General features: G+C 33.9%; 1 protein-coding gene across 1 annotated transcript in view; it reads right to left on the bottom strand.

Moving 5' to 3' along the window:
• The window catches only part of fer1l4 (fer-1 like family member 4), a 70,122-nt gene that overhangs the window by 27,129 nt on the left and 16,781 nt on the right, over positions 1–26,212 (bottom strand). Inside the window, exons 14-29 of the mRNA XM_073916769.1 lie at positions 25,082–25,268; positions 23,242–23,520; positions 20,007–20,107; positions 19,265–19,373; positions 16,260–16,443; positions 16,066–16,186; positions 12,440–12,540; positions 12,267–12,354; positions 10,111–10,227; positions 9,865–10,017; positions 6,954–7,137; positions 6,693–6,817; positions 5,036–5,170; positions 4,516–4,689; positions 2,792–2,902; positions 870–1,031 (exon numbers count right to left, since the gene is read on the bottom strand). Of these exons, the coding sequence (XP_073772870.1) occupies positions 870–1,031; positions 2,792–2,902; positions 4,516–4,689; positions 5,036–5,170; positions 6,693–6,817; positions 6,954–7,137; positions 9,865–10,017; positions 10,111–10,227; positions 12,267–12,354; positions 12,440–12,540; positions 16,066–16,186; positions 16,260–16,443; positions 19,265–19,373; positions 20,007–20,107; positions 23,242–23,520; positions 25,082–25,268 (2,331 nt within the window). The remainder of the gene's footprint in view (positions 1–869; positions 1,032–2,791; positions 2,903–4,515; positions 4,690–5,035; positions 5,171–6,692; positions 6,818–6,953; positions 7,138–9,864; positions 10,018–10,110; positions 10,228–12,266; positions 12,355–12,439; positions 12,541–16,065; positions 16,187–16,259; positions 16,444–19,264; positions 19,374–20,006; positions 20,108–23,241; positions 23,521–25,081; positions 25,269–26,212) is intronic.

Raw genomic sequence — 26,212 nt, 5'->3', positions numbered from 1 at the left:
CAAGTGGTTTGTCAAGCCTACTCAACTGTGTGAAGCACACTTTATAAATGCATATATATATCATTTTTTATTATTAATTTAAACTAAATCATAACAGCTTAGTTTAACTTATTATTTTATTATTTTTAAGTAACTGTTATAGTTTTATTAGTAGTTTAAATTCTCTTTTGTTTTCACATTTGTTTTTGAGTTAAAATTGTTGTACTTTTAAACTATTTTAATTTTATTGTTATTTTTAATTCATCAGATTTTACTTCAAAGTACACCAAAACTAAACTAAAAAAACTAAACAGAATTAAAATAAGCGTTTATGTTTAACCTTATTTCACTTTTTAATTTCAAGAATAAAACAGCAAAATAGTTTATAAAATAAATACAAAATAGTATATTATTATTTTTTTATTAAATAGTTTATTATTTATTTTAATGTCATTGTATTAGTCCAGTATTTTAATTAATACAACTGTATTAGTTTTTAATTTATATTTTCTGTTTTCATTTTTGTGAAAGTTTGTTTGTAAAATAAATATTGTGATTTTTTTAATTCATTAATTTTAGTTTTATTTTTAGTTCATTTAAACAAGAAAATGTAATTTAATGTTTGTAGAAATAAAGTGGAAAAACCTCACGTAAACAATTGCCAATTACACCAAATAACATGCAATAATAACCACCTATTGCACAGTCAATCAAGCTGAAAAAAGACATCAGACTTTCAAATGAAAAAGCTCAAGAGAAGGCATGATCTCACCGGCTTTGCTTTTAACTTGGTAATTCTGAGACGGGATGTGATCAAAGCTTGTACAGCAGCCTGTTCTGAACACAGCTCTTAAGATAAGGTCTAATACTTTAAAAAGAGGGAGTCTTACAACATCAAAGTGTTTAACCACATCACTGAAGTTTGGGTTCAGCTTGTAACTCTGAATTTCCTCCGACTCGATCATCTGTCCCGCACACTCCATCCTCACTTGAGGACGCTCCACCTCAAACAGGTTGACCCTTTTCAAGCCCCTCAGGCCCCAGTACAGCACCTGTCATTTAAGAGTTTGAGTTCAAAACACTGTCAAAAGTCAAAAACTTGTGGAAAAGGTGAAAATGTGCTGCTATTTTGAACACTCTTTGTGTGATAAATTGATCTAATATTTGAATAAACTATATTGATTTATTGTTGTGCTTTCAAGATCTTTTACACTTTTTCAATCATAGCAGTGATACTAGATTCTACTAAATAAGTCATACTTATATCTGAATCTTCCAGTGTTGTTTAGAGTGAAGCTTAGCAATACTTTGTGATCGTTTTTTAATAATATTTAAATGGACTATATGCACAGCTAGTGTTTTCAGCCAATGATGAACTCCAGTGAGAGCTTAATGTGAATATTTTTAATTTCATAAGGTTCCTTTTACAGCATTGATGTTGAAATGTAATTCAAATATAATCAGTTAAACAGACTTAAGTAGTTTCGCTGTTAAAGCGTAAAAAGACCATTTAAATGTAGGCACCATCATTAGTCGCAGGCTAGCAGAGAAATGCCATTAAAAATACTGGGGTAAGATTTATTACCATATTTTAAAGACATGGGGGGGGGGGGGGTAAAATTTAATGCAATGCTTTTTGTTTGGACTGATACCCACTTTATATCGTATCTCAGCCAGGCAGTGAAGATCACTGTTTTTAAAGAAACCTGATCTTAAACGCAATGATTTTGTATGGCATGACAATTAACTGGATGCCCAGGGGCTGGCTGATTAAAATTAAAAGTCCTTGTGCATATAGCCCATTGTGTAAGAGCTACTGAGAAAGGCAAAGTGTTTTTTTCGAAAGTCTAAATGGCAACAAATATGGATTGGAGTAGAATATTTTGGTGGATAAAAACAGTTTGCGTTTACATCCATCCATTTGGAGCCCTTACTAGAATCAAAAGTCCCTCAATAAATAGATGTGATATTTTATGACAGGTTAATATAATTTAATTTTATATAATAAATTATATTATATTATTATTATTATTATATAATATATAATTTTAAAATGTCTTAATATAATAAATATAATATAATGTTTATAAATTAATGTATTAATTTACTGTCCACAACATAACCTGTTGTTGTATCTATGTAGACACAAATTCAAAGTCAATATTTGTTAATTTCTTTGTATGAAATTAACAACACATCACCAATATGATTTCAAATCACAGTAAAAACTTTTCTGAACATATCTAAAAAAGTAGCCTACGCTGAAATAATATGCTGTTTATATTGCGCAACTATAATTTGACCAATTTTAAATTTATTTTATTGACATTTTTAATAGTTTGAAGTGATTTTATGTCTGGGTTGTTGTTGTAAATTAAGTTACAAAAACCTGGTAATAAGCTGCCAGTACATTTTCTGTTATTTTACAAACTAAATAGTTTCTCTAAATATTATTTCTTCAAATGACTAAAATGTCAATAAAAGTCTCTTTGTTAAACTGTAGAATTGAATTTTCAACATCAAAATTGGACAGAGCAGAGATCAACAACCCATAATGCAATTAACAACTGGAAATAAACAGAAAACACTTGTGAATCACAAAATATGGAACCTGTTATTTAACAGATAGTTTTTACAGTGCGCATGTTTGAAAAGTCGCGGTTCTAGAGTTATATGGTTTTTATTTCAGTAAAGTTATTAGACTGCAATTATTCTCTCAGAATGGCTGCCTACCTTGGTAGATCTAGTGTTAGATTGTTGTTGTTGTTAAGTTAAAGACTTGATATCAGCTTATATCTGCTCAAGGTTGTACCTCTATTCTGTATTTCCTCAGCACGGGTCGCACTCCCTCAGGAATGATATAATAGCATTCTTCTTCCATGTATTGTGGTTCCTTGGGGTCAACATCCACTGGCAGAGCTGGCTGAGATCAATTCAGAGCACATAAATATGACATTTAAAAGGCATATTTTAAAACTTTATGATACATATATAGAGAGAGAGAGGTTGGCAGAGGATTGGCTTTAAGTCGTTGTGACCTTTCTTTTAAATATAAGGAGTATATGTACTGTTTGTATATGCTATCATAGGATCAGCCTAATTACTTATAAAGATTTTTGCGCAAATCTGATTGGGCAACATATATTCAATGGTGTAAAGAAACAAATTATACATACTCAAATTATTGTAATTGAGTATTTTTTCTCAGGAATTGTAATTATTAAGTAGTTTTAAAAATGTGTTCTTTTACTTTGCATTGAGTACATTTGTATTGATGTATTTGTACTTTTACTCCACTATTTTACATCAACCTGCAGTCACTGGTTTATTTTTTCTTGTCTATGAGGATTGGCTAAAGTAGAAAAATCTGTCTTGTGATTCCTGTCCAGTCAAATAACAAACAGGAAAAAAATCACATCATACCGAACAACCTCAAGGCCTGGGCGCTTACAAAAAAAAAGAGAAATAGAGAAATGACCTAGAGACTGTTTAGACAGCATGTCTCTAATGAGAAGATGATGCATGTTCGTTTACTGTATGATGACTGAAATCGCCAAATGGCCTTAAACAAGAACTAAATGCACTACAGAATGTTACGTTTTCACACACATGCACAAATTTCATGTAAAGGCATCAACCTTTCACAGGCTAATACACACTACTCTTGAGTACTTTTAAAAGGGTAACCTTTTACTCATACCTCGAGTGAAATATACAACAGGTACTTTTACTCTGCTTGCACATTTTTGGGCAAGTAATGGTACTTTTACTTGAGTATGTAATTTTACAGTACTCTTTCCACCACTGCATATATATTTTATCATACATTTGATTATTAACATGTATATTTTGTAACATTTTGACTATTTATTAGTAATTATAAAGAATACTTTCTTCTGGACAACATATTCTTCTAAATCCCTTAACCTCATACTGCTACCACAACTACTGTCCATTACTTACGATCAATTAACTGTAGTAATTTACTTTATTGAGAAAAAAAAAATTCTTGGTCTTTAGAAAATATGTGTTCCCTGTTATAAACTTTAGTACATTTATAATCTTACAAAAGATTTCTATTTTAAATAAATACTGTTTCTTTAACTTTCAATTTTTGTATTACTATAATGCATATAAAAATACAAAACACTATATTACAATAGAAAACAGACTCTATTTAATAGTCATTTCAATTCCTCATACTTTGCAGCTATCCTTCAAACTATAATATAATATAATATAATATAATATAATATAATATAATATAATATAATATAATATAATATAATATAATATAAAATAATATAATATAATATAATATACTTTTGTATGATTACTTATCATAACCTGTACTTATTAAAATGTATAAAAGAAAAATGTAGTTTTTACACATAAACATATCTGTTAAGCCGATTGACAATGGACATTTTTACACTAAAACACTGCTCTAAAACAGACAAATTAATGTTTTAATGAGTGTGTTAAGCTAAATCCTCTTCTTTTGCAGTATAATTAAAGAGAGAAATCAGGTCCCACCTCTCCAAAGCTTGAGTAATCCAGCTCAATAAGCTCAAGAGCGGCCAGAATTTCACCAGCTTTACTCTTGCCTTTTGTGATCTCGAAAAACTGCAGCTGGGGTTTTTTATACGGCTCTTCCACAAACTTCAGCTCTGGCCTGGCAAATGCACGACCAAGGGCTTGTGGACTTCCCTGATGCAACAATCAAACACATCACACATAAAGCAAATGAATTATAGCGTATAGTAAATATTCATAAGTACAACAGTTTCAGATTACATATAGTGAACACACAGGTGGACTATTCGTTCATTTATTTTCCTTTGGCTTAGTCCCTTATTTATCAGGGGTCACCACAGATGAATGAACCGCCAACTATTCTGGCATATGTTTTATGCATCGGATGCCCTTCCAGCTGCAACCCAGTACTGGGAAACACCCATATACTCACACATTTATAAACACACACACACACACACACACTATGGCCAATCTCAAAAAATCACATATTTAAAAGCAGTAAACACACAGAACCCACTAGTTTGTTGTAGTCATAGATGTTGATGATGACCACCGGAGGGTCTTCCCTGTATTCGTCCTTACTGCCCTCCATCAGAACCTGATCATAGAAGAGTAACTCACACCACGTCGGGGACAGAGTTTCCTCCATCACCTACAAACGATAAAGTCTTTTAGCAGTCCCTCAAGACACAAAACTGCAATCAATGAAAGCTGAAAGACTCATTTCACTGCCCATTCAGATCCTTTAATGGACCTGTCACGAATGGACAATAAATCTCTTTGGAATTGAAAATGAGCTAGTTTTAATATCCAGTGCTTTTTATTGGGGACACATGAGGTGATATACAGTTGAAGTCAGAATTTTTAGCCCTCCTGAATTATTAAACTCCCTTATATGTTTTTGAACACAATTCTCTTTAAAAGAAGATTTTCTTTAACACATTTCTAAACATAATAGTTTTAATAACTCATTTCTAATAACTGATTTCTTTTGTTGTGATGACAGTACATAACATTTTAGATATTTTTCAAGATACTAGTTTTTATGGACTGTGGGAGTTTGGATTTTTGTCGCTTTCTCCCTCTCTGTCGCTCTTTCTCTCCTTATCTATCATTTGCTCTTTGTCTCACCCTATCTACCATTTGTTTCGCAATTTTTTCCTTCAAAGGTATCTTCTGATTGGATCCCGAGCCAGCCACTCCTCATTAGGACATTTCCTCGTTGACCAATCAGGCTTCTGTCCACTGACTTTAAATTTGACCAGCAGGCCTTGTTTGTTCAGTGCTGTGTACGTTTGTTTCTGTTTCTGTATTTGTTTCGTGTCTCTTAATAAGTCTAAGCAACTAAAATTTAATATGGTATAAGTTTCTCATTCCTTTTTGGGGAAAAAGGCATAGGTTAACAAGTCACGCAACATACACTTTGCCCGTAGTTATTTGAATTGTTCAGAAACATTATGTAAGTGGGTCAGCGCAGCTTTTTAAATTTTGTTTATTGTTTCTGGAAGTGTACTTTATTGGCGTCCATTTCAGTTTCTTTTTCACATTTTTATTTTTATTAATAAGTTTAGAGGGGATGTTGAGTTCTAATTTATGTGGCTGTTGGTTTTGTTTAGTTCTTTGCTTTGGCACCACTCTAGTTCCTTTCCCCCCTGTAACTTTTGGTTTGATTATATTTCTATGATTGCTTTTATTTATTTTCAAATCCACTGTACAAAGCTCATACATGCCTCTCCTTTGTTGGCTTTATAATTTTTCCTTATAGAGGAACAAACAATTTCAGTGTTATATTGTGTGTCCTTGTTTATTTCCATCCATTTCCTTTAGTAATAATATAGTATTCTAAATGTTATGTTTTCTCCCCCTAGACAACTTTATAAATCGTAACAATAGTATTCAGCTTAAAGTACTTAATTAGGGCAAGGCAAGTTAATTTATATAACACATTTTTACACACAATGGTAATTAGTGCTTTACGTTGACAGGAATAAAAGAAACGAGTATAATCCTTTCTCTGTTAAACATGATGTGGGAAATATTAAAAAAAAAAAATTAACAGGGGGGCTAATCATTTGGACTTTAACTGTATATGTGTGTTTGTGTGTGTTTGTGTGTGTTTGTGTGTGTGTGTGTGTGTGTGTGTGTGTGTGTGTGTGTGTGTGTGTAAAACTCACCCGTGTGACTTGACATTGAGTGCTGAACACAACCTTGGCGAAGGGGTCTGACAGTCCATTGTCATCAGCTGCAATGATGCCCCGCGCCTGATAAATGTGAGCACGTAACTGGAAGTAACGACTGTCTGGATGAAAAGACAGAGAGCAGGACTGTAATTTTCGGGCAAATGAATTCAAATGTCATCCTAGTAAAAATATATTGGTTTTTCGAAGCTGCCTGAGGTAAATTATGGAGAAGTGTGTTTGTATTGGATGAAGTACCTTCCACTGCTAATTTGGTGGGAGGCATGTTACGGGGAATTGATGCACCAGATGTCGCATCTTCGTAAATGGGTCTAAACTCTGCTGGAAGACTGGTGACACAGTTTTTGGCATACTTTGTGATACCCAGCCACATATAGACTTCTAGCTTGGCGAAGATTTCCCCCACTGGCCCTCCAGGGGTCTATAGAATGAAAAGAAACACAAATTAAAACAATATATATTTTTGAGAGTTTAAAAATTAAAAAAAAAGAATCACTCATGCAATATTAAACTGTTTTTTATTATTTTATTATGATTTATTATTTAATTATGTATTATTAGTATTAATTATTAATATATAATATATTATTAATAAATACTAAAGCACTATAGTATATATTATTAATAAATACAACATTATAATATTATTTTTTTTATATAATAATTATAACTTAATTATTTTATTTCTTTTTTTATAGAATAGTGCTTATCACAAATTATCAGTGTAAATATATTTTTTTAATATCTATATAATTCAAGTCCAATTCTAATATTTATTCCAAATAACATTCCATGCCTCTTGCAACAACATCTCTTCTCTCATACATACATTTTCATCACGTGGAAAATCTGAATATACAACATATGTTTTGTATAGTATAACATTCATCATTTTATGTGTGCAATAAAAAAATCAAGAAATGCACCAATTTAAGAGCTGCTTTAAAATATTTGGTAAAAATTGCTGTAGGAAGAGTATAAAAGAAAACTAAATTGCAAGAATCTCTTTTGTAGTTAAATATCAATTTATTTCTATAAATGTATCCTTACATATATACTAGGGTTGGGCATCTAAGCTATAATGCCGATCCGATACGCATCTCGATACAAAGAATACGATCCGATATATTAGCGATACATTTGTGACATATTGCGATGCAACACGATACGATTCACACCCATATCACGATACGATGCGATATTTCAGCACTAACTTATTAGATCAAGTTTATGAGATGATGTGAAAGAGGATGCTGTGCCATTGAATGAGTTTGATTATTTATTAACCAAGCAAAACCAAGACTTTTTTTACAAACTGGCTCTTCTCTCAGAGCCAGAGTGTCAGTTTACAGTAGAGGGCCATTTTAGAACATATAGCACATATTATTTAAGTATTTTCAAGATAAACAGAATGTATAAGTGCAATATATATTAAATATATATATATATATATATATATATATATATATATATATATATATATATATATATATATATATATATATATATATATATTTGCACTCTTTCAACATAAAGGTTTACCATTGCACAACAAGAATTGTGATTTAACTTTTCAACTATGAAAACAAGTTTTACAAAGATATTTTGCCACTGAATATTCAAAACTTAAGGTTGTGAACTAGCAGTGTTATGCTGCTTTGAAACATCACTATCACTGTAAACAACAGGCTAATAAAAATATAACAAACCAGCAATCTTCTTGCTGTGAGGTGGTCAAACTACCCACTGTGCCACCGTGACACCCATTATTTTTATCATCATTATTATTAATATTATTATTATTATTAATATAATTATTATAATTAAAGAAAAATTAAGAGGAGGAGATGTTTAAAACCTTCGTTCTCCGTGACACTAGGCTGAATATCTTTGCAGATGAACAATGCAATAGCATTCGTTATTGGCGTAGAGCGCACAAAACTGTTGCGCACGGAAAAAAAACTTGCAATGCTTTTCTCACCACTTTTGGAGCTGGTTGAAGCAGTGCGAAAGCCGGGGATGTATGAACACTGGAATATGCTTTCACAACAACACCGTGGCGCCGCTTCAAGTGAGATTTCAGATTAGTTGTACTGCCCGCGTATTTTACAGATGAGCGGCACATTTTGCAAATTGCATCTGTCCTGTCATGTCGTCCATCCTTAAATCCATAATGTTGCTTGCCATACTTTAGATTTAAAACTCAGTGAGGAATAAAATGTTTGTTTTGCTTCTCGCGCTTTCTGAGGGCGCTCCACTAGCTTCATCCGCACACCTGATACACTGAGTTGTAGTGTGAGTGTACACATCCGCAAATCCGTTGCTAAGGCTTACTTTATGTAGGTCGATTAAATTATGCGCCAAAAACAGGTTGACAACACTTGTTAATAAATAAAAAATACATTCTATATTAAAAATATAAGCTGTATCTCGGAAAAATCGATGCATCTCGCAAAAACCGATGCATCTCGATTTGCTTCCAAAATTTCATTCGTCCTCTGCTGCTCAACCGATGCACTCGCATCGTGCACGCGCATGACCGCGTATCGATACATATCGATGAATCTTCCCATCCCTAATATATACAGTATATAAATATTTTAGAGACATCATTTTAGTGATATATAGAGATTTTATTATGGTAGCATAATATTTATTATTCTAGTATTTCTATAGACACTGAATAACTGTTAAAATGTAGCATTCATGAAAGGAGATAATGTTTTGCTTCTGCTCTAATAGCTACAAAACTAAAAATGTTTCTAGTCTGTGTTAAAACTTTTGCTCTTTATATTTTTCCCCTTTAAAACCCAGCTTACAAAGCCAAAGATTTAATCCCTTATAATCAATGTGCTTCAATATCTTGTCCTGTATTGTTAAGGAATATGAGTGTCAACACTAAAATAAAAACAATCTGATCTTATGAGTATTTGACTTGTTTTAACATTGCATGCGTTTTTTTTTTTTTTTGTCAAAAGTGGAAAAGCTCAACTTTCAGAGCCTGTTTATATCTATAATTAGCATGTCTATTTATGATCAGATCAACAAAAACACTTCAGGTTGGCCTCTTTTACCAGTGAGTTTTATTTTAGAAAACAGCAAATAAACTGCTTCAAAGAAAGGAAGACTGTGTGATATAATGCTTCACCTTCATGTACACAGCAGTGATTTTTCCGCAGTCTTTTCCTTTCTCCTCCTCCACCAGAGAGAAGAGGACAGAGGGTGCAGGAATCCTGGCGTAGGCCACACGTCTCCCTCCACTCAACATCCACAGGAACACATCAGGCAGAGTGCTCTGAGGCTGACACATCACAACACAGACATTCACATACAGATCTGCTGCTCAAATATAGACTTATGTAGAGTGTGTTTATATTAAAACTGATGGAATTACCTCAATAGCCAGAAAGCGGAGTCTCTTGGTGATATTTCTAAGATCTGCTAGTCGGTCTTTAACTGTATTTCTGGTGACTCGTTTTCTCACTCTTAGTGTCTGCTTGGCCAGCAAAACCTGTCAGGGGAAAAAAATGTGAGGTTTCAGATTTTTATCACAAACCTACAGAAAAAAAAATACTGGGAAATTATTTAAAAATAATAATAATAAAATAAATAAATATAAAAAGAAATATGTAATTATTTAATTTATTCCTGTAAAAGATGTTTTTTTAGCAGCAATAACCCCTGTGTCTAATGATTTTTCAGAAAGCATATGCACATTTAATGTTTTGATTATTGGTGCACAACTATTATTAATGCTATTATTACATTGAATTACATTGATTACATATTTATGTGGAAAGTGTGGTCATTATAAGGAATCTTTAATGAATATGTTATATATATATATATATATATATATATATATATATATATATATATATATATATATATATATATATATATATATATAGTATATATATATATATATATATATATATATATATATATATATATAGTATATAGGTAGGTAATATAGTAATAGATAGATAGATATTGTACATAAAATAGGTTTACATATAGTTAACTAGACAAATATTTAGTTGAAATTATTAAAATAACCCCCCTGCAAAAGTTTACATACCCTTAATTTTTAATACTGTGTGTGATTTACAAGTGCTTTTTCTGCTTTGTGATGGTTGTTTACGAGTCTCTTGTTTGTTCTGAACAGTTAACTAACTGCCATTCTTCAGAAAAAATCCTCCATGTTCTGCAGACTCTTCAGTTTTCATCTTTTCGCTCAGAGGATGATTGAGGGACTCAAACACTACTGTTTAAAAGGTTTAAACCCTCACTGATGCTCCAGAAGCGGGAGGTTGGGGATAAAATAAGAATAATATTCTTTCTTTTTATAATTTAGTACTGCCCCTCGGAACAGAAAATACTTGGATTCATCCTGAAACACAAATTAAGTGCTAAACTTGATCTTCAGATTCAAAATGCCAGAACGCAGAAGAATCTGCAGAAGAAGGATTTTTCTGAAGAACAGCAGTCAGTTTAACTGTTCAGAACAAACAAGAGACTCATGAACAGCCATCACAACGCTGAAAAAGCACTTGTAGATCATCAGGACAACACACACTGTATTGAAAATCAGGGGTATGTAAACTTTTGCAGGGGGTTATTTTAATAATTTCAACTAAATATTTGTGTGATGAACTTTATGTAAACCTGTACAATACAATATGTTACTCTGAACAGTGCTAAATGAAAAAGAATGTGCATTTTGTATGATCTCTCTTATTTTGTTAAAACTATTCACATTTTAACAAATTCTCTGAAGGGTGTGCAAACTTTCGAGCACAACTGAAAATACATTAACTCAATCATTCATTCATTATGGTGATTTTAATGCATCCTTGTCAAATAAAAATATTAGATCATATTTTACAATAAAGTTTCACTGGTTAATGTATTTACTAAAATGAACTAATAATAAACAATACTTGTACTGAAAAAATTTATTAATGCATTATAAAAAATTTATTCATGCTTGTTAACGTTAGATAATGCATTGTGAGTTAACATGAACGACTTTATTACCATTGACTAATGTTAACAAAGATGAACAAATACGGTAATAATTGTATTGTTCATTGTTTGTAAATGCATGAACTAATTCAACCTTATTAACCTAAGTGTTACCAAATATTAATGTAATTTAAAAGAAAGTCTCATTTGAATGAATTTGAATGAAGTGCTTTTACAAATATATGAAGCAGTACAACTATTTTCCGCATTAAGAATCATAAACATTTTCTGAGCATCGAATCTGGATATCAGAGTGATTTCTGAAGGATCATGTTACACTGAAGCCTGAAGTATTGATGCTGAAAAGTCAGCTATGCCTTCCCACAAATAAATGACTACTTACATAATTCTTGCATAGAAAATAACAATATGAAATTAACAAATTTACCAATAATATAGTGATTAAATAATATATCATGCCAAACCTTTTGTATGACATTCCCAATATACTCTGTTTGTCCCACTTAAACCACAGCATCACTGGTGTACTTCTATTATACCAAAATCAATCCAGCCACTCACAATGTTCCTCTTGATGAGCCCCACGCGGCATTTATCCAGGTTGTTTTGGCGTGGATTCCTCTTCCTTTCTAAGTTGCTGCTGTACTGCCTGAGGACCATTGAGAACAGGCTTTGTGTTATCCATAATGGAAGAAACAGCCGCACAACACAAAAATCATGCAAATGTGTCCTACTTGCAAGAGGAAAAGAACTCCAGAACAACATCCACCAGACGCTCTTTAGCCTTTATTTTCGATCTTTTCAACAGCATCTCCACTTCATCAATGCCATATTCCTTGAAGAAAGTAGGGCAGAGATTAATCTTGGAGAACTCCAAGAATAAAAATGAAATGGATGTGATTGCAAGTATTATATACAGCTCCTCCAGGGTTTTGAGGGACATTTTTCTGACTTTCGAAGCCTAAATGATTGAGGCAGTTTTACTCAAAAAATGAGGCAACACTTGACCCATGTCTGAGGCATTACTTGACCCATGATGTTTGCTGTGAAATATATACACAATATTGTCAAATTTGCAAAACAGTGGGCACTGTATTTTATCTTTAGGAAACTGAGAGAAACAAATAGAGAAAATGTCACATAAGGGGGATGACACAGCTGTGAGTAAGAACAACAGTTTATTTTAGATATTAAAAGGAATGATATGAACAAGTAAAGATCAGGAATGAGTAGAATATAGAGAAACACACAACCAGAAGAGACCAGAAGGGAAACACACTAGGAGAAGGAGAGACTCAGACACTGGAGACCACAAGGAACAGAACAGGTAAGTATAACCGTGAAGCCTTATGCGATGAGGCCGGACACTGAGTAAAGGACAGTGAGGGGTTTTATTGGCGTGCAGGTGCGTGACTGATTAGTAGACAGGTGACTGTGATCAGGGTGATTGAGGTTATTGTGGCTGTTTCTCAATATGCGTTCTTCAGTGATCTTGCGTCCTGGTGTTCTCCTGTAACATCATCATCAACTGCCAGAGTTCAGTTCCAATACTCAAGACCACAAGAACAGAGAACGAGTGAAACTTCCTGGATGTGTTCTTGATATCGAGGATGCTTGGATGCAGACTTGAGCACTGAACTCGCACTAGAGGTCCCATGAGGTCATTGCGACTGAAGGGGGAAAAAGCCCAGCATTTTATATGGGTTTATTATTAAAATTCAGAGATATAACTCATTTATCTCAGGAGTTTCCCTAAATTAAACAGAACATTATCATGAAAATCTTAAAAAAGGAACACATTAAGGGTGTTTATTTGCTGAAATTCATATTAAAATCTGTTTTATTTATGTTGTGAAACGTATATTTGTAAAGTCTTTATGCATAGTATATATTGTGAAACAGGAAAAAACGAAAAAAATGTTGTATGAATGCTGTAATGTGTAAATAATTTTCATTTTAAAAATTGCGTAAAGGTCATGTGACCTTCAGGAAGAATGCAGCATCCTATTTCTCACAGGACACATTCTCTGTTCTTGTGGTCTCCCGATACTGGTCTTGACAAGAACGCAAGTCCGTTCTCTGCGTTCTTGGAATTGAGAAACAGCCTGTGAGTGGGGAGAACCTGGCCTGGCTGTGTTTCTTTCCTAAGCGTATGAAGCCTGCTGTATCATATATGATATACTGTAAGCTGTTTTAATGTAAAATAAAAATATACAAAATAAACTGTCACCAATTTTTCAAACTAATAATAGACAATGCAAATCGAGAAGTTAGAGATATTTCAATCTGAACTTTAATTAAAATATAAATAAAAAAAATTTATATAATTGATTACCAGCAAAAGTCAGTCCAAGGCAACGCGTTTTAGCACACACTTGAAGGCAATTTTAAGAAATAGCCAAATCAATAAAGGCTTTTTAATATTCTTCAACATTTTTAGAATCAGAATCAGAATTACAAAGCTTTATTGCCTGATGTGTTCACACATACGAGGAATTTGTTTTGGTGACAGAGCTTCATTGCAACAGAATTACAGAAACAGGTCAAAAAAACAGATAATAAATATATTTTAAAAATAGAAGTAAGTAGTAAATGCAAATATACAAATTGACGAGCGTATGTACAAGTATATTACTGTATACAACGTTATATGTGCAACTGTTATGTGCAAACTGGCATGTAAAGTGTGTTGTTAAAAAGGTGTATATGTCTGTAAAAAGTGTATAGCAAGTAGTAATGTTGGTTCCACAATTACTATCATCAAGTGTTTATGAGATGGATTGCCTGAGGGAAGACACTGTTTCTGTGTTGGGCTGTTCTGTTCTGTTTAGAGTGCCTTGGACTGACCTTTGTTGTTTATTATGATGAATCCCTTACCCAAAGAGCATCGACGCATTATTTAAGCTAACCCTGAGCCTTTTTTGTTTGATTTTGGATTTTTATAATTGGTTACCGTTTGTGGTCATGCACATAAAATTCATGTATTTGGCCATTGCACATAGCGTGAATGGTACATTAAAACAAAGTGTGACCAAAAATGTCAAAGTGAAAGCAAATATTTGGTGGAATTTGATAAGCTCTTGTGTGCTGTCAGGATGTTTTCATCCACGCTGGGGCTATTGAGTCTTAATTTGGCCACAACTTTCTCTGCATTTCAGCAAATGAAATAATTTTTGGTGACAAATCAGACATTTATTTTGGGGAAATGCTTTGGAATTTTTCAAAAACTAAACAATAAACCCTGGGCAAATTAACCATATTGTTATTTTCCTGGTTGTTTTGACCCCATTGACTTCCATTATAACGACATTTTTGGATTGCAAAGCCATGACACTATTTAACAGGTTTTCCCTGTTGAGAAGAGCTACAATTTTCAATTTTTACTGATGATCATCAGTTGGCACCTTTACCCCTTCAGGCTTGCCAATCAAAAAATGTCATTATAATGGAAGTCAATGGGGTAAAACAGACACAAACATAATCAAAAGGTCAACCCAGGCTCATTTTGAAAACGCACCGCTATATACATTTCTGGAGAGCTGCAAATACATCTGAGGAGGTACATTTTTAGCAGTTTTTGTATTCGTGAATCCACCAGAGGCCGCTGAGTATGCTTTTTCAGATCTCAAATTTCTCTCGTGAGTGCCATTTGCACTTGCTGTTTACATAAAAATCCACCAGCGGCCGCTGTCAACCGACTAATAGACTGAGTCACCCTCCTCCTACTCTGAGCCCAACCTAAAGTATTTTCAAAAGCACTGATTGACCCATCCATCTACTTCCCTAAACCCAACCGACAGTTTTAAAAAGCAATCCAGAAAAAGAAAAACCCTTGCCTGTTTTTTTACCACGTTTTCATATTTTACCTCATTCTCAACCTTTTATTTACTTATTTATTTTTTGGTTTCGGTTTTTGTCTTACTTGCTTTCTGGAACCATTCTTTGCCAGACTCAAACACCGTTGTCGTGATTAACTCCTCTCTGCGTTTCAAGTTTGCCGACATACATGCAAGCTACTGGACAAACTAGTAACACCGTGAAAGCAGTCTATACCAAGATAAGCGGTCAGCTGGTAAGTGCGAAAAGGAACGGCGTCATACCATCCCGTAGCATTTGATTGAAAGAAGAAATGCAGCCACACATACTTCTTGCTACATCATTTGCAATCTTCAGAAATGTATATGGGGCTACGTTTTCAGAATGAGCCTATGTTGGAAAGGGTAATAAATTTGAACAATACACAAGAGTAAACTTTGCATTTAAATCTGCAATCACAAGACACAAAATTCTGGAGGGACTGAATATTAAAATGTTGTATTCATAAACGAGAAGAGTGTAATATCTGCTAAATAGGACTTGCCAGTCGTTCGGCCATCTTGGACAACCAGTTGCTGTTGTGGAATCTGAAAGTGTGGTCCTCAAAGTAGCTCCACACAAAGATGCACGGTTTCTCTCGAAAAAGGGGAATGCAACTAAAAGATCTGAATGATAGAAAGAATTGTTTACAGCACTGCATGAAATGATTAGCAGTCGAGCCTGAGATGATCATGTGACCTGTCATATTCAGTGGGTTGAGGTCTTCTGGGTGCTGTGATGGACTGGTCTCGAGGGTTCACAAGTTCATCTCTCTCCAGTTCATCATCTGACTCCAGCAGTGGTTGTCTGTCCTCAGCCAGATTCTCCTGACTGCCGCTCTTGCTGGACTTCACTACCACCTCTGCTGTTTTACCATAGTTCCCTGTGAACACATAGTTGCTGTTGTTATTCATTCATGTTCCTTCGGTTTTGTCCCTTTACTCATCCGGGGTTGCCACAGCAGAATGAATCGCCAACTTATCCAGCATATGTTTTACACAGCGGATATGCTTCCAGCTGCAACCCAGTACTGGGAAACATCAATACAGTTTATTCCAGGTGTGTTTGGGCAATAATAATAATTGTTTTATAAAACAGACATGGCGTTTTTTTTTTTCTTAAATCATATTTTGACTGATCAGCAACTTCTCATTTGTGAGTAAATATCAAATGTTTTAAATTAAATTAAAATGTTTTAACCATGCTATTACCTCTACTTTATTACTGCAAACAATTCATCATTTATGTGAAATTATTCATTTTAGTCATTCATTCATTTTCTTTTCCTTTTAGTCCCTTTATTAATCTGGGGTCACCACAGCGGAATGAACCGCCAACTTATCCAGCATTTGTTTTATGCATTGGATGCCATTCCAGCCGCAACCCATCACTGGGAAACCCATCCACACTCATTCGCACACATAAGCTGCTTTTCCACTATCGTGCCAAACCGTTCTAAGAACACTTCGGTACGGTTACGGTTGTTTCTCCACTGAGCCTGGAACGGCGCGGCACGATTACAAACCGTTCTCAGCCCGGAATTCTCGGCACGGTTAGACAACCGTGCTGAACTGTGCTGACAGATTATGTGTGTTGACGTCGCGACTCGGTTGCTAAGCTACCACAGCTGGCTCAGCAGAAGCGCGCTAGTCATCAGACATCCTCAATAAACTACAGTACATTTAATATAAAATAACGATCCAGGTCTAAACGATACAGTTTGAAAAGGGTGGATGATTTCCTAAATTAATGATGTTAGTGGTTCGTATGGGATCGTATGGGATGAGAGCATAGAGCAGTCTCTGGCAGAGAAGTGAATAACTCATCACATTCTTACGAAGATATTTTATTCATTAACGTTATTATTTTATTGACTTGAATACAGACCTACTTCGCCTGCTGAATGTGAGTTTATTGCACGCAGCGCTGTATTTCACAGCACAAAACTCGCTCTGATCTGGGAGAAACATGCCAGCGACTTGCGCTGCTGACTTTTTTTCCTGCTGCGCATCGAATAAAGCGAATAAAGTCACGCTTAGCATCGTCGATGTCCAAATTCCACAACAACATCACGATATATATATCCATGGAACACGAACTTGCAGACTCTTTTAACAACGAGGAAATAATTGCACTTTTTAATTCAAAGCCAGGACAGCGTGTTAATACCGGCGAGACCACCTGAAGGACGTCGTGTTGTAATGTCGGCCGTCCAAAAGACTTTGCTTGAAAGCTTTTCGGAGCGGCACTGTAACTGTCCAAGGTACTGTTGTATGATTTATATTATAGCATATGCACTAATAAACAAGTCAAAAGAATGAATGAATTAAATAAATATGGATTCTTAAATGTCAGAATTGCTTTTCCTCAAAAAATATCAATACGTTTTGACAAATGTTTTATAAAAATAAAATGAGCATTTTTATCATTTCAGCTATAGGCAATTATATGATTCAATTATACATAAGTTATATGACATTTATGAGGCATGTATGTTTCTGTGTTTTAGTTTTTTTGTGGTGATCTTTATATAGGCTAGCTACGCAAATATTTTCTAAAACGTCTAGCAATAATTCGCCTACAGCTTGTTAGTTAATATGAACACAAAAATAATTATTATAATAAAAATAAAATGATCAAAATAAAAAGATAATAGAGCAGCATTTTGCTAAATATAATAGTGCTTTAAATGCTTTAAATCCTGCAATATACGTGTTGTTTCATATTCGTTTTTATTTTCACTTGCTGCATTCGTTATTTAATGTTTGAATACTAAAACAAATAACAGCCATCGCTTAACTGGTTTCATTTTACCATCAAAATGTAGTATATTTTATATCATTATCAACTTTTGATATAAAAACGCAGTGTAATTTAATTAATTGTTAAAAATGAAATAATTTATGTGCTGTGTTTTTATTTTATTTTATTTTTTTTTTTTTTATTATATTTCTGCCACTATAATACAAATGCACTATTTTTGTTGTCTTATCATTGTTTATTTTTCTGTTATGTTCAGAGATTTTAAATATTATTTATATCCCCTCCAATTATTTTTAATCATCACGTTACATTTTGGTAATTTTCCCTCCAAATAAAATTTAGCCAGAGCTGCGCAACATATAAATAAATAAGGGTGCACATTTAGCACCCCTATTTCATAGAGCGGCATAACAGTGTTTAGTCACATGGTTGCTTTTGCTTTTATGAAAAAAAAAAAATAAATAGTTTCGGCTCTTATTTAACTTTAGTTGAACAAAGGGAGCCGTTTACATTGCGTTACCAAGGCAACTACTGATGCGTTTTGTGTAATGTTTTAAAGAGCTTTGTCGCAGCACGACAGTGGAAAATGAAACCGTATCCGTGCTGTCTGGCCCGGTTTGGCACGGAATGGAACAGTTCTGTTTAAAGAACGATTCAGCACGATAGTGGAAAAGCGGCTATACACACACTATGGACAATTTGGCTTACACAATTCACTTATACCGCATGTCTTTGGACTTGTGGGGAAGGAAGCACTCAGAGAAACCCACGCAAACACAGGGAGAACATGCGAAAAGTAATTTGAACTTTTGGGTAAACTAAGCCTTTAATTATAAAAAGAAAAATACAAAAATGTCTCAAATTGTGTAAAATATAAAATAATAGTTTATTTACACTAAAGTGACCACAGAGTATACTAAATAGCACTGGATTAGTCTTACCTATAGAGAGCTCAAAGGTGACAGGTTTGGAGCCAATAGAAGGATCTATCATTGTCACTTCAAAGAAGGAAGCAAACAACAAAAATTCATCCTTCTCTCCAGTGAAATTCTGCAAGAGGAAATAACAGATACAGCAGTGATTAACATCGAACATCAGCATGACTGCAAGTGTGATACTGAATGTAGAGGAGAAATAGACAATCAAGTCAAGTGAGAAAATCAATCACAAGTTTTAAAACAACACACACAATAGTGGTGAATCATCATGGAACTATTCACTGTTTTAAGAGATTCAAGTGAGTAATTCTACGACTCACTCGTTGATCCTCCTATTTGTTTGTTTTTATTTCAATGTTTTAAATGAATTTATGACATTTAAAACTTAATTGTTCAGTCACTGTGCTTGACGTAAGTTGAGATGACTCAAAAAAATTTTTACAGTGTACTCTAAATCCAGAACTAACTGTTGTATAAAAAGTTTAATTATATGTTTTTTATGATTCACTTTTTAAAATTTTCTTCAATAATTTAACAGCACCATTAGTTTATAAATTTTAGCATGCTTTTTATGGCGCCTTTCCCTTCCCCTCCCAAACTGTGTCAGTTACAGTAATTAAATGTTGCTATCATAAATTCAATAAAAAGATAATCAATATAAAATCAAAAAACAAACAAACACATACAAAAAAATGGTAAAAATAGGCAATTTAATTATATTAAACAAGCTAGAGTGGTCACAGACCTCAGGAAGAGGATGAACTTCTTCCACTTCCACAGTCACGGCAGCTGGTACTTCAGCACCGACATCTTCAGATTCCTCTGCCGGCCCGCTGGGACTCTGCACTGATAAATAAAGAACGCTTGTCATTTATTGGGGTATATGAATCTATAATTCCAATATGTGAAAAACAGTTGACTTTACATATTGATATTATTATCCAATCCTAATTCTACCCCTTAGCCCTTGCCCTTACCCCTCAGTTTGCACATTCACGTGACGTGGTAGGGGTGTCCCAATTCTCTTTAGCTTGAAGGCGTAGGGCTAAGTGGAAGGGCTAGATACCCCTCAAACTGAGATTTTTCAGGACCACACTTGAAACAAAGGGGTAAGAATATTTCCCAAAATACATTATCTACAGCGACAGTATGGCTGCACGCGGAAGTAGAGAATTGCACAAAGTAGTATTATTTGTCATTATTATGAATTTTTACAAAAAACAAGCATATGTTTTAATACATTCATTAAGACGTTTGTGTTTTAACGTCATTTTAAAAAACGTGCTTTAAAAAACCCTGCTAAAACAAATGCCGCTAAATTTCGCTACCTATAATCCCTAATAATAACTCCTGTATAGTAGTTTCACAACAGCAGCATGGCAGCACACGGAAGTAAGGAGAAGCACAAATGACAAATTGGTCATTATTTTTCATTTTTACAACAAACAGGCACATGTTTTAATACATTAATAACAGCGTTCATGTTTCATCATCATGCTTTAAAAAAACGCTAAAATTAAAACTGCTAAATTTCGCTATCTATAATCCCTAATAGTAATTCCTGTACAGTAATCCCACACTCGAATACCCTGTCAGAAAGGTCTAGTGGCTGGGTATGAGCTTTTTACCGTGTCTGCTATAATGTTAATGTAGTTTTTGGTTTGTTACATTAATGAATATAGCCACTGTGTAAATGCACAGTACAGTTACAAGCTTATTGACATAATATATCACAATGATAACATGATATTGTTGCCTTCAGTGATTTCCTAAAGATGAATACCAAAAAACTGGAATAATTACAGCAGTCGCGATCGTCGATTTCATATGAAGTAAGAGATCACAATGACATATGAAGGCATGTCCAGGTGTTGTGGTGGTGTCCCATTTCTTAGGGGTAAATTTTGAAGCCCTTCCCCTTCGCACTCTGTTTCAATGACCAAGGCGAAGGGGTAGAGGTACAAAAATAGAATTGGGATTGGCCCTATAAGTTATTTCACCACTGTCAAATGCAATTCCCACACTTTCTTCATTGGTCGAACAAACAGGTAGCTCCGCCCCAAAACCTCATGCCTGGCTGGGCTAATGTTGTTACACCTGGCCAATAAAGTCCAACATTGTGTATGGAAAAGCTGTACTTATTTTTTTCCACTAAAAAAATAAACGATTTTAAAACTGTTTCCTGTAGTTTTTTTACTTGATTGTGTCATTTACAGTCTTTCACTGATAAAAAAAAAGTTAGTGTAAAATATAAATTTACAATGTTTATTTCGCTGGCGCACATAATCAGTCTAACTTAATTCAATCACTGATTTTCTTGTCGGCTTAGTCCCTTTATTAATAGGGGGTCGCCGCAGCAGATTGAACTTATCCAGCATTTGTTTTACGCAGTGAATGCTCTTCCCATCACTGGGAAACATCCATACACACTTATTCACACACATACACTACGGACAATTTAGCGTACCCAATTTACCTATACAGCATGTCTTTGGACCTGTGAGGGAAAACAGAGCACCCGGAGGAAACTCACGCGATCACAGGAAGAACATGTAAACTCCACACAGAAATGCCAACTGACCCAGCCAAGGCTCAAAACAGTGACCTTCTTGCTGTGAAGCGATCATACTACCCACTGCGCCACAGTGATGCCCACTGTCTAATTTACTTCACTGAAAAAAATGTTTTGGTAATCTTCAACCAATGTCTGATCATCTGCTTCTACATATGCAGTGGTGGTTATTCTCTATTGGTGTCAGCTTGACGACTTCAGTCACAATATTCTTAACCATGCCCCTCTTATCGTTAGTTTGCTATGAGAGAATGATGCACAAAAGAACAACTTAATATTCAATTTCAGTTGGAAATACATCAATATGCTGAAATAAAAGTCTCAGCAACTTCTGAATCATGTGGCCTTTCAGTACCTAAAGCCTTAGGCCTTAGATTTCTATCTTAGGCCTTACATGTTTGTCCAAATTTCATGTACTTCTATGCTTTAAATCAAAGTTTGTAAAGCTGAGATTCATTTCATAGTTAGTTGGTTTGATTTATGATTGTAATGCTTAAATGAATCTATTTTTTAACAAATTTCTTTGTAAAGAAAATATATTTCTGGAGCCAATACTTTTAAAAAAACATCGATGAGCACAAAAAAAAATACTTTAGTACCACTAGGGGTTCAGATTTAAATGATTACAGTCAGTATGTAAAGTTGCCATGAAATCAAAATTTACTCTTTTTATTTTTCATTCACAAAGTAGTGCTTGTAATTAATGATGTATCTGTGTACTTCATTATTTTGAAAAATGTTTTTAAAGGTTTATAATCTTCTATCAAATACCAAAACTCTTGAAATAGCTTTTTTTCTGGTCATTTTAATGCAATAATCCAATTAGTTCCCAATTAATGAAATATTGAACACCCGTACATTTTTTTTCTAATTTCAGGACCGTTTCAATTGGATGTACGTCACAATATTAAAAAAATGACAGTCTTAACTTCTGTTTCATGGCAACTTTAAAGTAAAAAATGAAATCAAAATTATGATTTTGTTAGCTCACATTGATGGTTTTGTGGTGAACAATTCATCTGTGCATCTCATTAAGAAAAAATGATTGTTTCCCCTTGTAATCTAAAATTAAAATCTGAAAATGCACTTCCTGTTTGTTTTTAGTAAAATTTTCAGATTATGTCGGTCTGAGGTATTGAACGTGGTTAACATACTTAACCCCGCCCCTTCAACTGTCAAACAGAAATGGTGAGAAGCAGGTTTCGAGCTTTCTGAATAAAATGCCATGTTTACTACATCCAATCAGCTTCCAGTTGAATAAACCATGACCACTGTTTTCGCATTTAATTTTCCGTTTCCATAAAAATTGCATCACAATATGTCAAAAAAAAAAAAAACGGTCACAGCTACAACTTCATGCAGACTTTAAGATCAATTAACTGATTTTTCCTTAATCGTATGATACTACCTTCTTTGCTGCCCGTTTTCTTCTCCTTGGACTTCCGGCTCCTGCGTTTCAGATTGAGCCTGCTGATTGTGCTCTTGACATTAGCGATGGCCTTGCTCTCCGTCACCACAGCCGTAGGTGAGAAGTAAACCTCCACGCTGAGCGACAGCAGTATTCTACCTCTGTAGAAGATGCCGTCACTCAGACCTTCATTAAGGTCCCGGTGGATGTCTCTCAGAGTGGAGTTCTGGGGGGAGCCGTAGAGATTGACCCAAGCAGGACCAAAGGTGGGATTGAAACCTGGTAGGTGGGGAAGAAAATGGGAAGAAGGTTGCATAATGTGTAATGAAGTAAAAGTTGTTCAGTAAAGAGTCAAAACGTGAGGTCACCAGAAGGAATTTAATGCTAAAATTAGGGATGCATTGATTTTTCAGCTGCAGATTATTTTCAGTTGAAAATGCCATCAAGAATAAAAAATGTATCAAGTATATAGAAAAAATTAAAGGGCAACCCAGTGGCTCAGTGGTTAGCACTGTCGCCTCACAGCAAGAAGGTTGCTGGTTTCGACTCCTGGCTGGGCCAGTTGGTAAAGTTTGCATGTTCTACCCAAGTTCGTGTGCTCCCCAAGTGCTCCATTTCCCCCAACAGTTCAAAGACATGTGGTATAGGCGAATTGAATAAACTAAATTGGCCGTAGTGTATGTGTGTGAATAAATCTTTTCCAGTACTGTGTTGCAGCTAGAAGGGCATCCGCTTTGAAAAACATATACTGAATAACTTGACGGTTCATTCCGCTGTGGTGACCCCTGACGAATAAAGGGACTAAACCAATAAAAAATGAATGAATGATTAAAAAAAAATTATAACGCATTAGTTTCAGGCGAGAACCCAGTTTAACTTTTTTTGACTGTATTTTAGTTTTATAGGCTGTGATTATTTCTGTATTTACAAGAGACATTTAATAGTAAGTTATAAGCTATAATTTTCCTATAATAATATTGATTTAAATATTGGTAAAAAGAAGATAGTTACATTAGACTTTGTTAAAAATAGCAACATTTATAAGTTTACGTTAAAATAAACAGACAAAAAAAAATGTTGCCTGTTTTAAATGCTGATTTTGGAATTGTCCCCTCATTCAATTACGATTACATTCCATTTTCTTTTCTGTTTTTATCATAACACATCCATTGATTTGATGCATGGACAAAATATTTATGACATTGTTTTTATTCCTTATAAATGTGGAATAATATTTTTAAGTTCATTCTAAAATGTTTTCTCTCCAATTTTTTGATACATTCAAAAATGAAATGTGTGATTTTTTCTTCATATATTGTAAATTATATTAGATTAGATTAACAATAATAATATAAAAATTAACTACAAAAGTCTAAGAATTATACTATCAATTAATTAAACAAAAACACATTTAAAATATGTATTTTTGAGTTGTTTTTTGACTAAAGGACATCCTGAATCATTGGTTTTCACAGAATTGTCATTTTATGAATAAGTAATTAAAAAATTCAGAAACAAATATGGAAAAAGACAGATCAACCAAAATTGCAAATCCTGCTACTTTTGTCCCAACATCATTTAAATGTTGTAAACCAAACAGTTTGGATTCCCATTGGCTTTAAATATGTTTTTGACCTTACAATTGAAAAAAAATATATAAAAAAAATAGGCGAATAAAAACTGACAGGGTTAGCTGACCAACATTCTTCAAAATATCTTCTTACATGTTAAAAATAAGAAAGAAAATAATCTAAGATTGAAACAACATGAGTTAGTAAAGGAATTAGCATTTTTGGCTGGACTTTCACTTCAAACTTCATTGGTCTACCTTTAAACTAACCATTTCGGTTGGGATTGGAGATCTGAAGAAGATCCAGGAAGTGTGTTGCCACAGCCACATCTCCAATGTTGGCATCATCAAGGATCTGGATTTTGATTCGTCGAGCAAGAGGAGGAAACTGTTCAATAAAGGATATCTGTTCATTCCACTCTGGAGCATTGGTGTTGCTATCGACTGACGTTTCCCCCTGTCAAACATATAAAGACATTCAGTTTAAACTTTAGTTAATTTTACTATGTAGTTCTGTAATCTATCTAGGCTGTAATGAGGAAGAGAGGGTTCAGGTTTGACTTCACTTGAACTTTTCTCAGATAAGACAAGCTCTGACATCATAATGATTTATTTAGCGCTGAAATGTTTGCTAACTCCCTGTGTAGCAAGACTCCGAGAACAGTTCAAATACTGAACACCTCTGCCCATTTAACAAACAAACCACCATCAGGGTGTGTGTGTAAGTGTGTGGCGTTTGACCAAATGATATTTCACAAGGTTATATGTTATGCTGAAATGAATTCAAGAATGAAAACACAGTGAGGAGAACAATATTAGGAAAAGAAAGCCATGGGAAGCGTTTTCATTTGATCATTTGACTGTATAAATAGTACCATCTAGGCATATATCAAGGAAAGAGCACAAGCAAACACATCGTGAGAAGGTTTTTCCTGTTTAACTCTCATAATGTATTTGGGTTTGCTTTGACCATAGAGACAGACAGTGTTTAATATAGGAATGATCATTATCGTGTGCTTTAAAATTAATGAAAAACATGTTTATATGCTTTTTAAATTTATTAATCTAAATTTTACAATTATTAGATTTATATAAGTAAGAACCATTTTAAAAAACGTAAATCTTTCAGGATGGGGACATTTTAAAGCAGGGTATATAAGCTGTACATTTACATGTCAAAAATACTTTATGTAAAAGGTTTATTAGTGCTACATTTGTTAAAGATATATACAGTTGCAATCAGAATTATTAAACCACCTCTGAATTTTTTCTTTTTAAAACATTTCCCAAATTATGTTTAACAGAGCAAGGAAATTTTCACAGTATGTCTGATAATATTTTTTCTTCTGGAAAAAGCAGTTTTACATTTTTTAAACATCATTTAAAGGTCAAAATTATTAT

The sequence above is a fragment of the Danio rerio genome, chromosome 11, assembly GCF_049306965.1.
Source record: "Danio rerio strain Tuebingen ecotype United States chromosome 11, GRCz12tu, whole genome shotgun sequence".
Classification (NCBI taxonomy): domain Eukaryota; kingdom Metazoa; phylum Chordata; class Actinopteri; order Cypriniformes; family Danionidae; genus Danio; species Danio rerio.
This window is presented reverse-complemented; position numbering and strand designations above follow the sequence as displayed.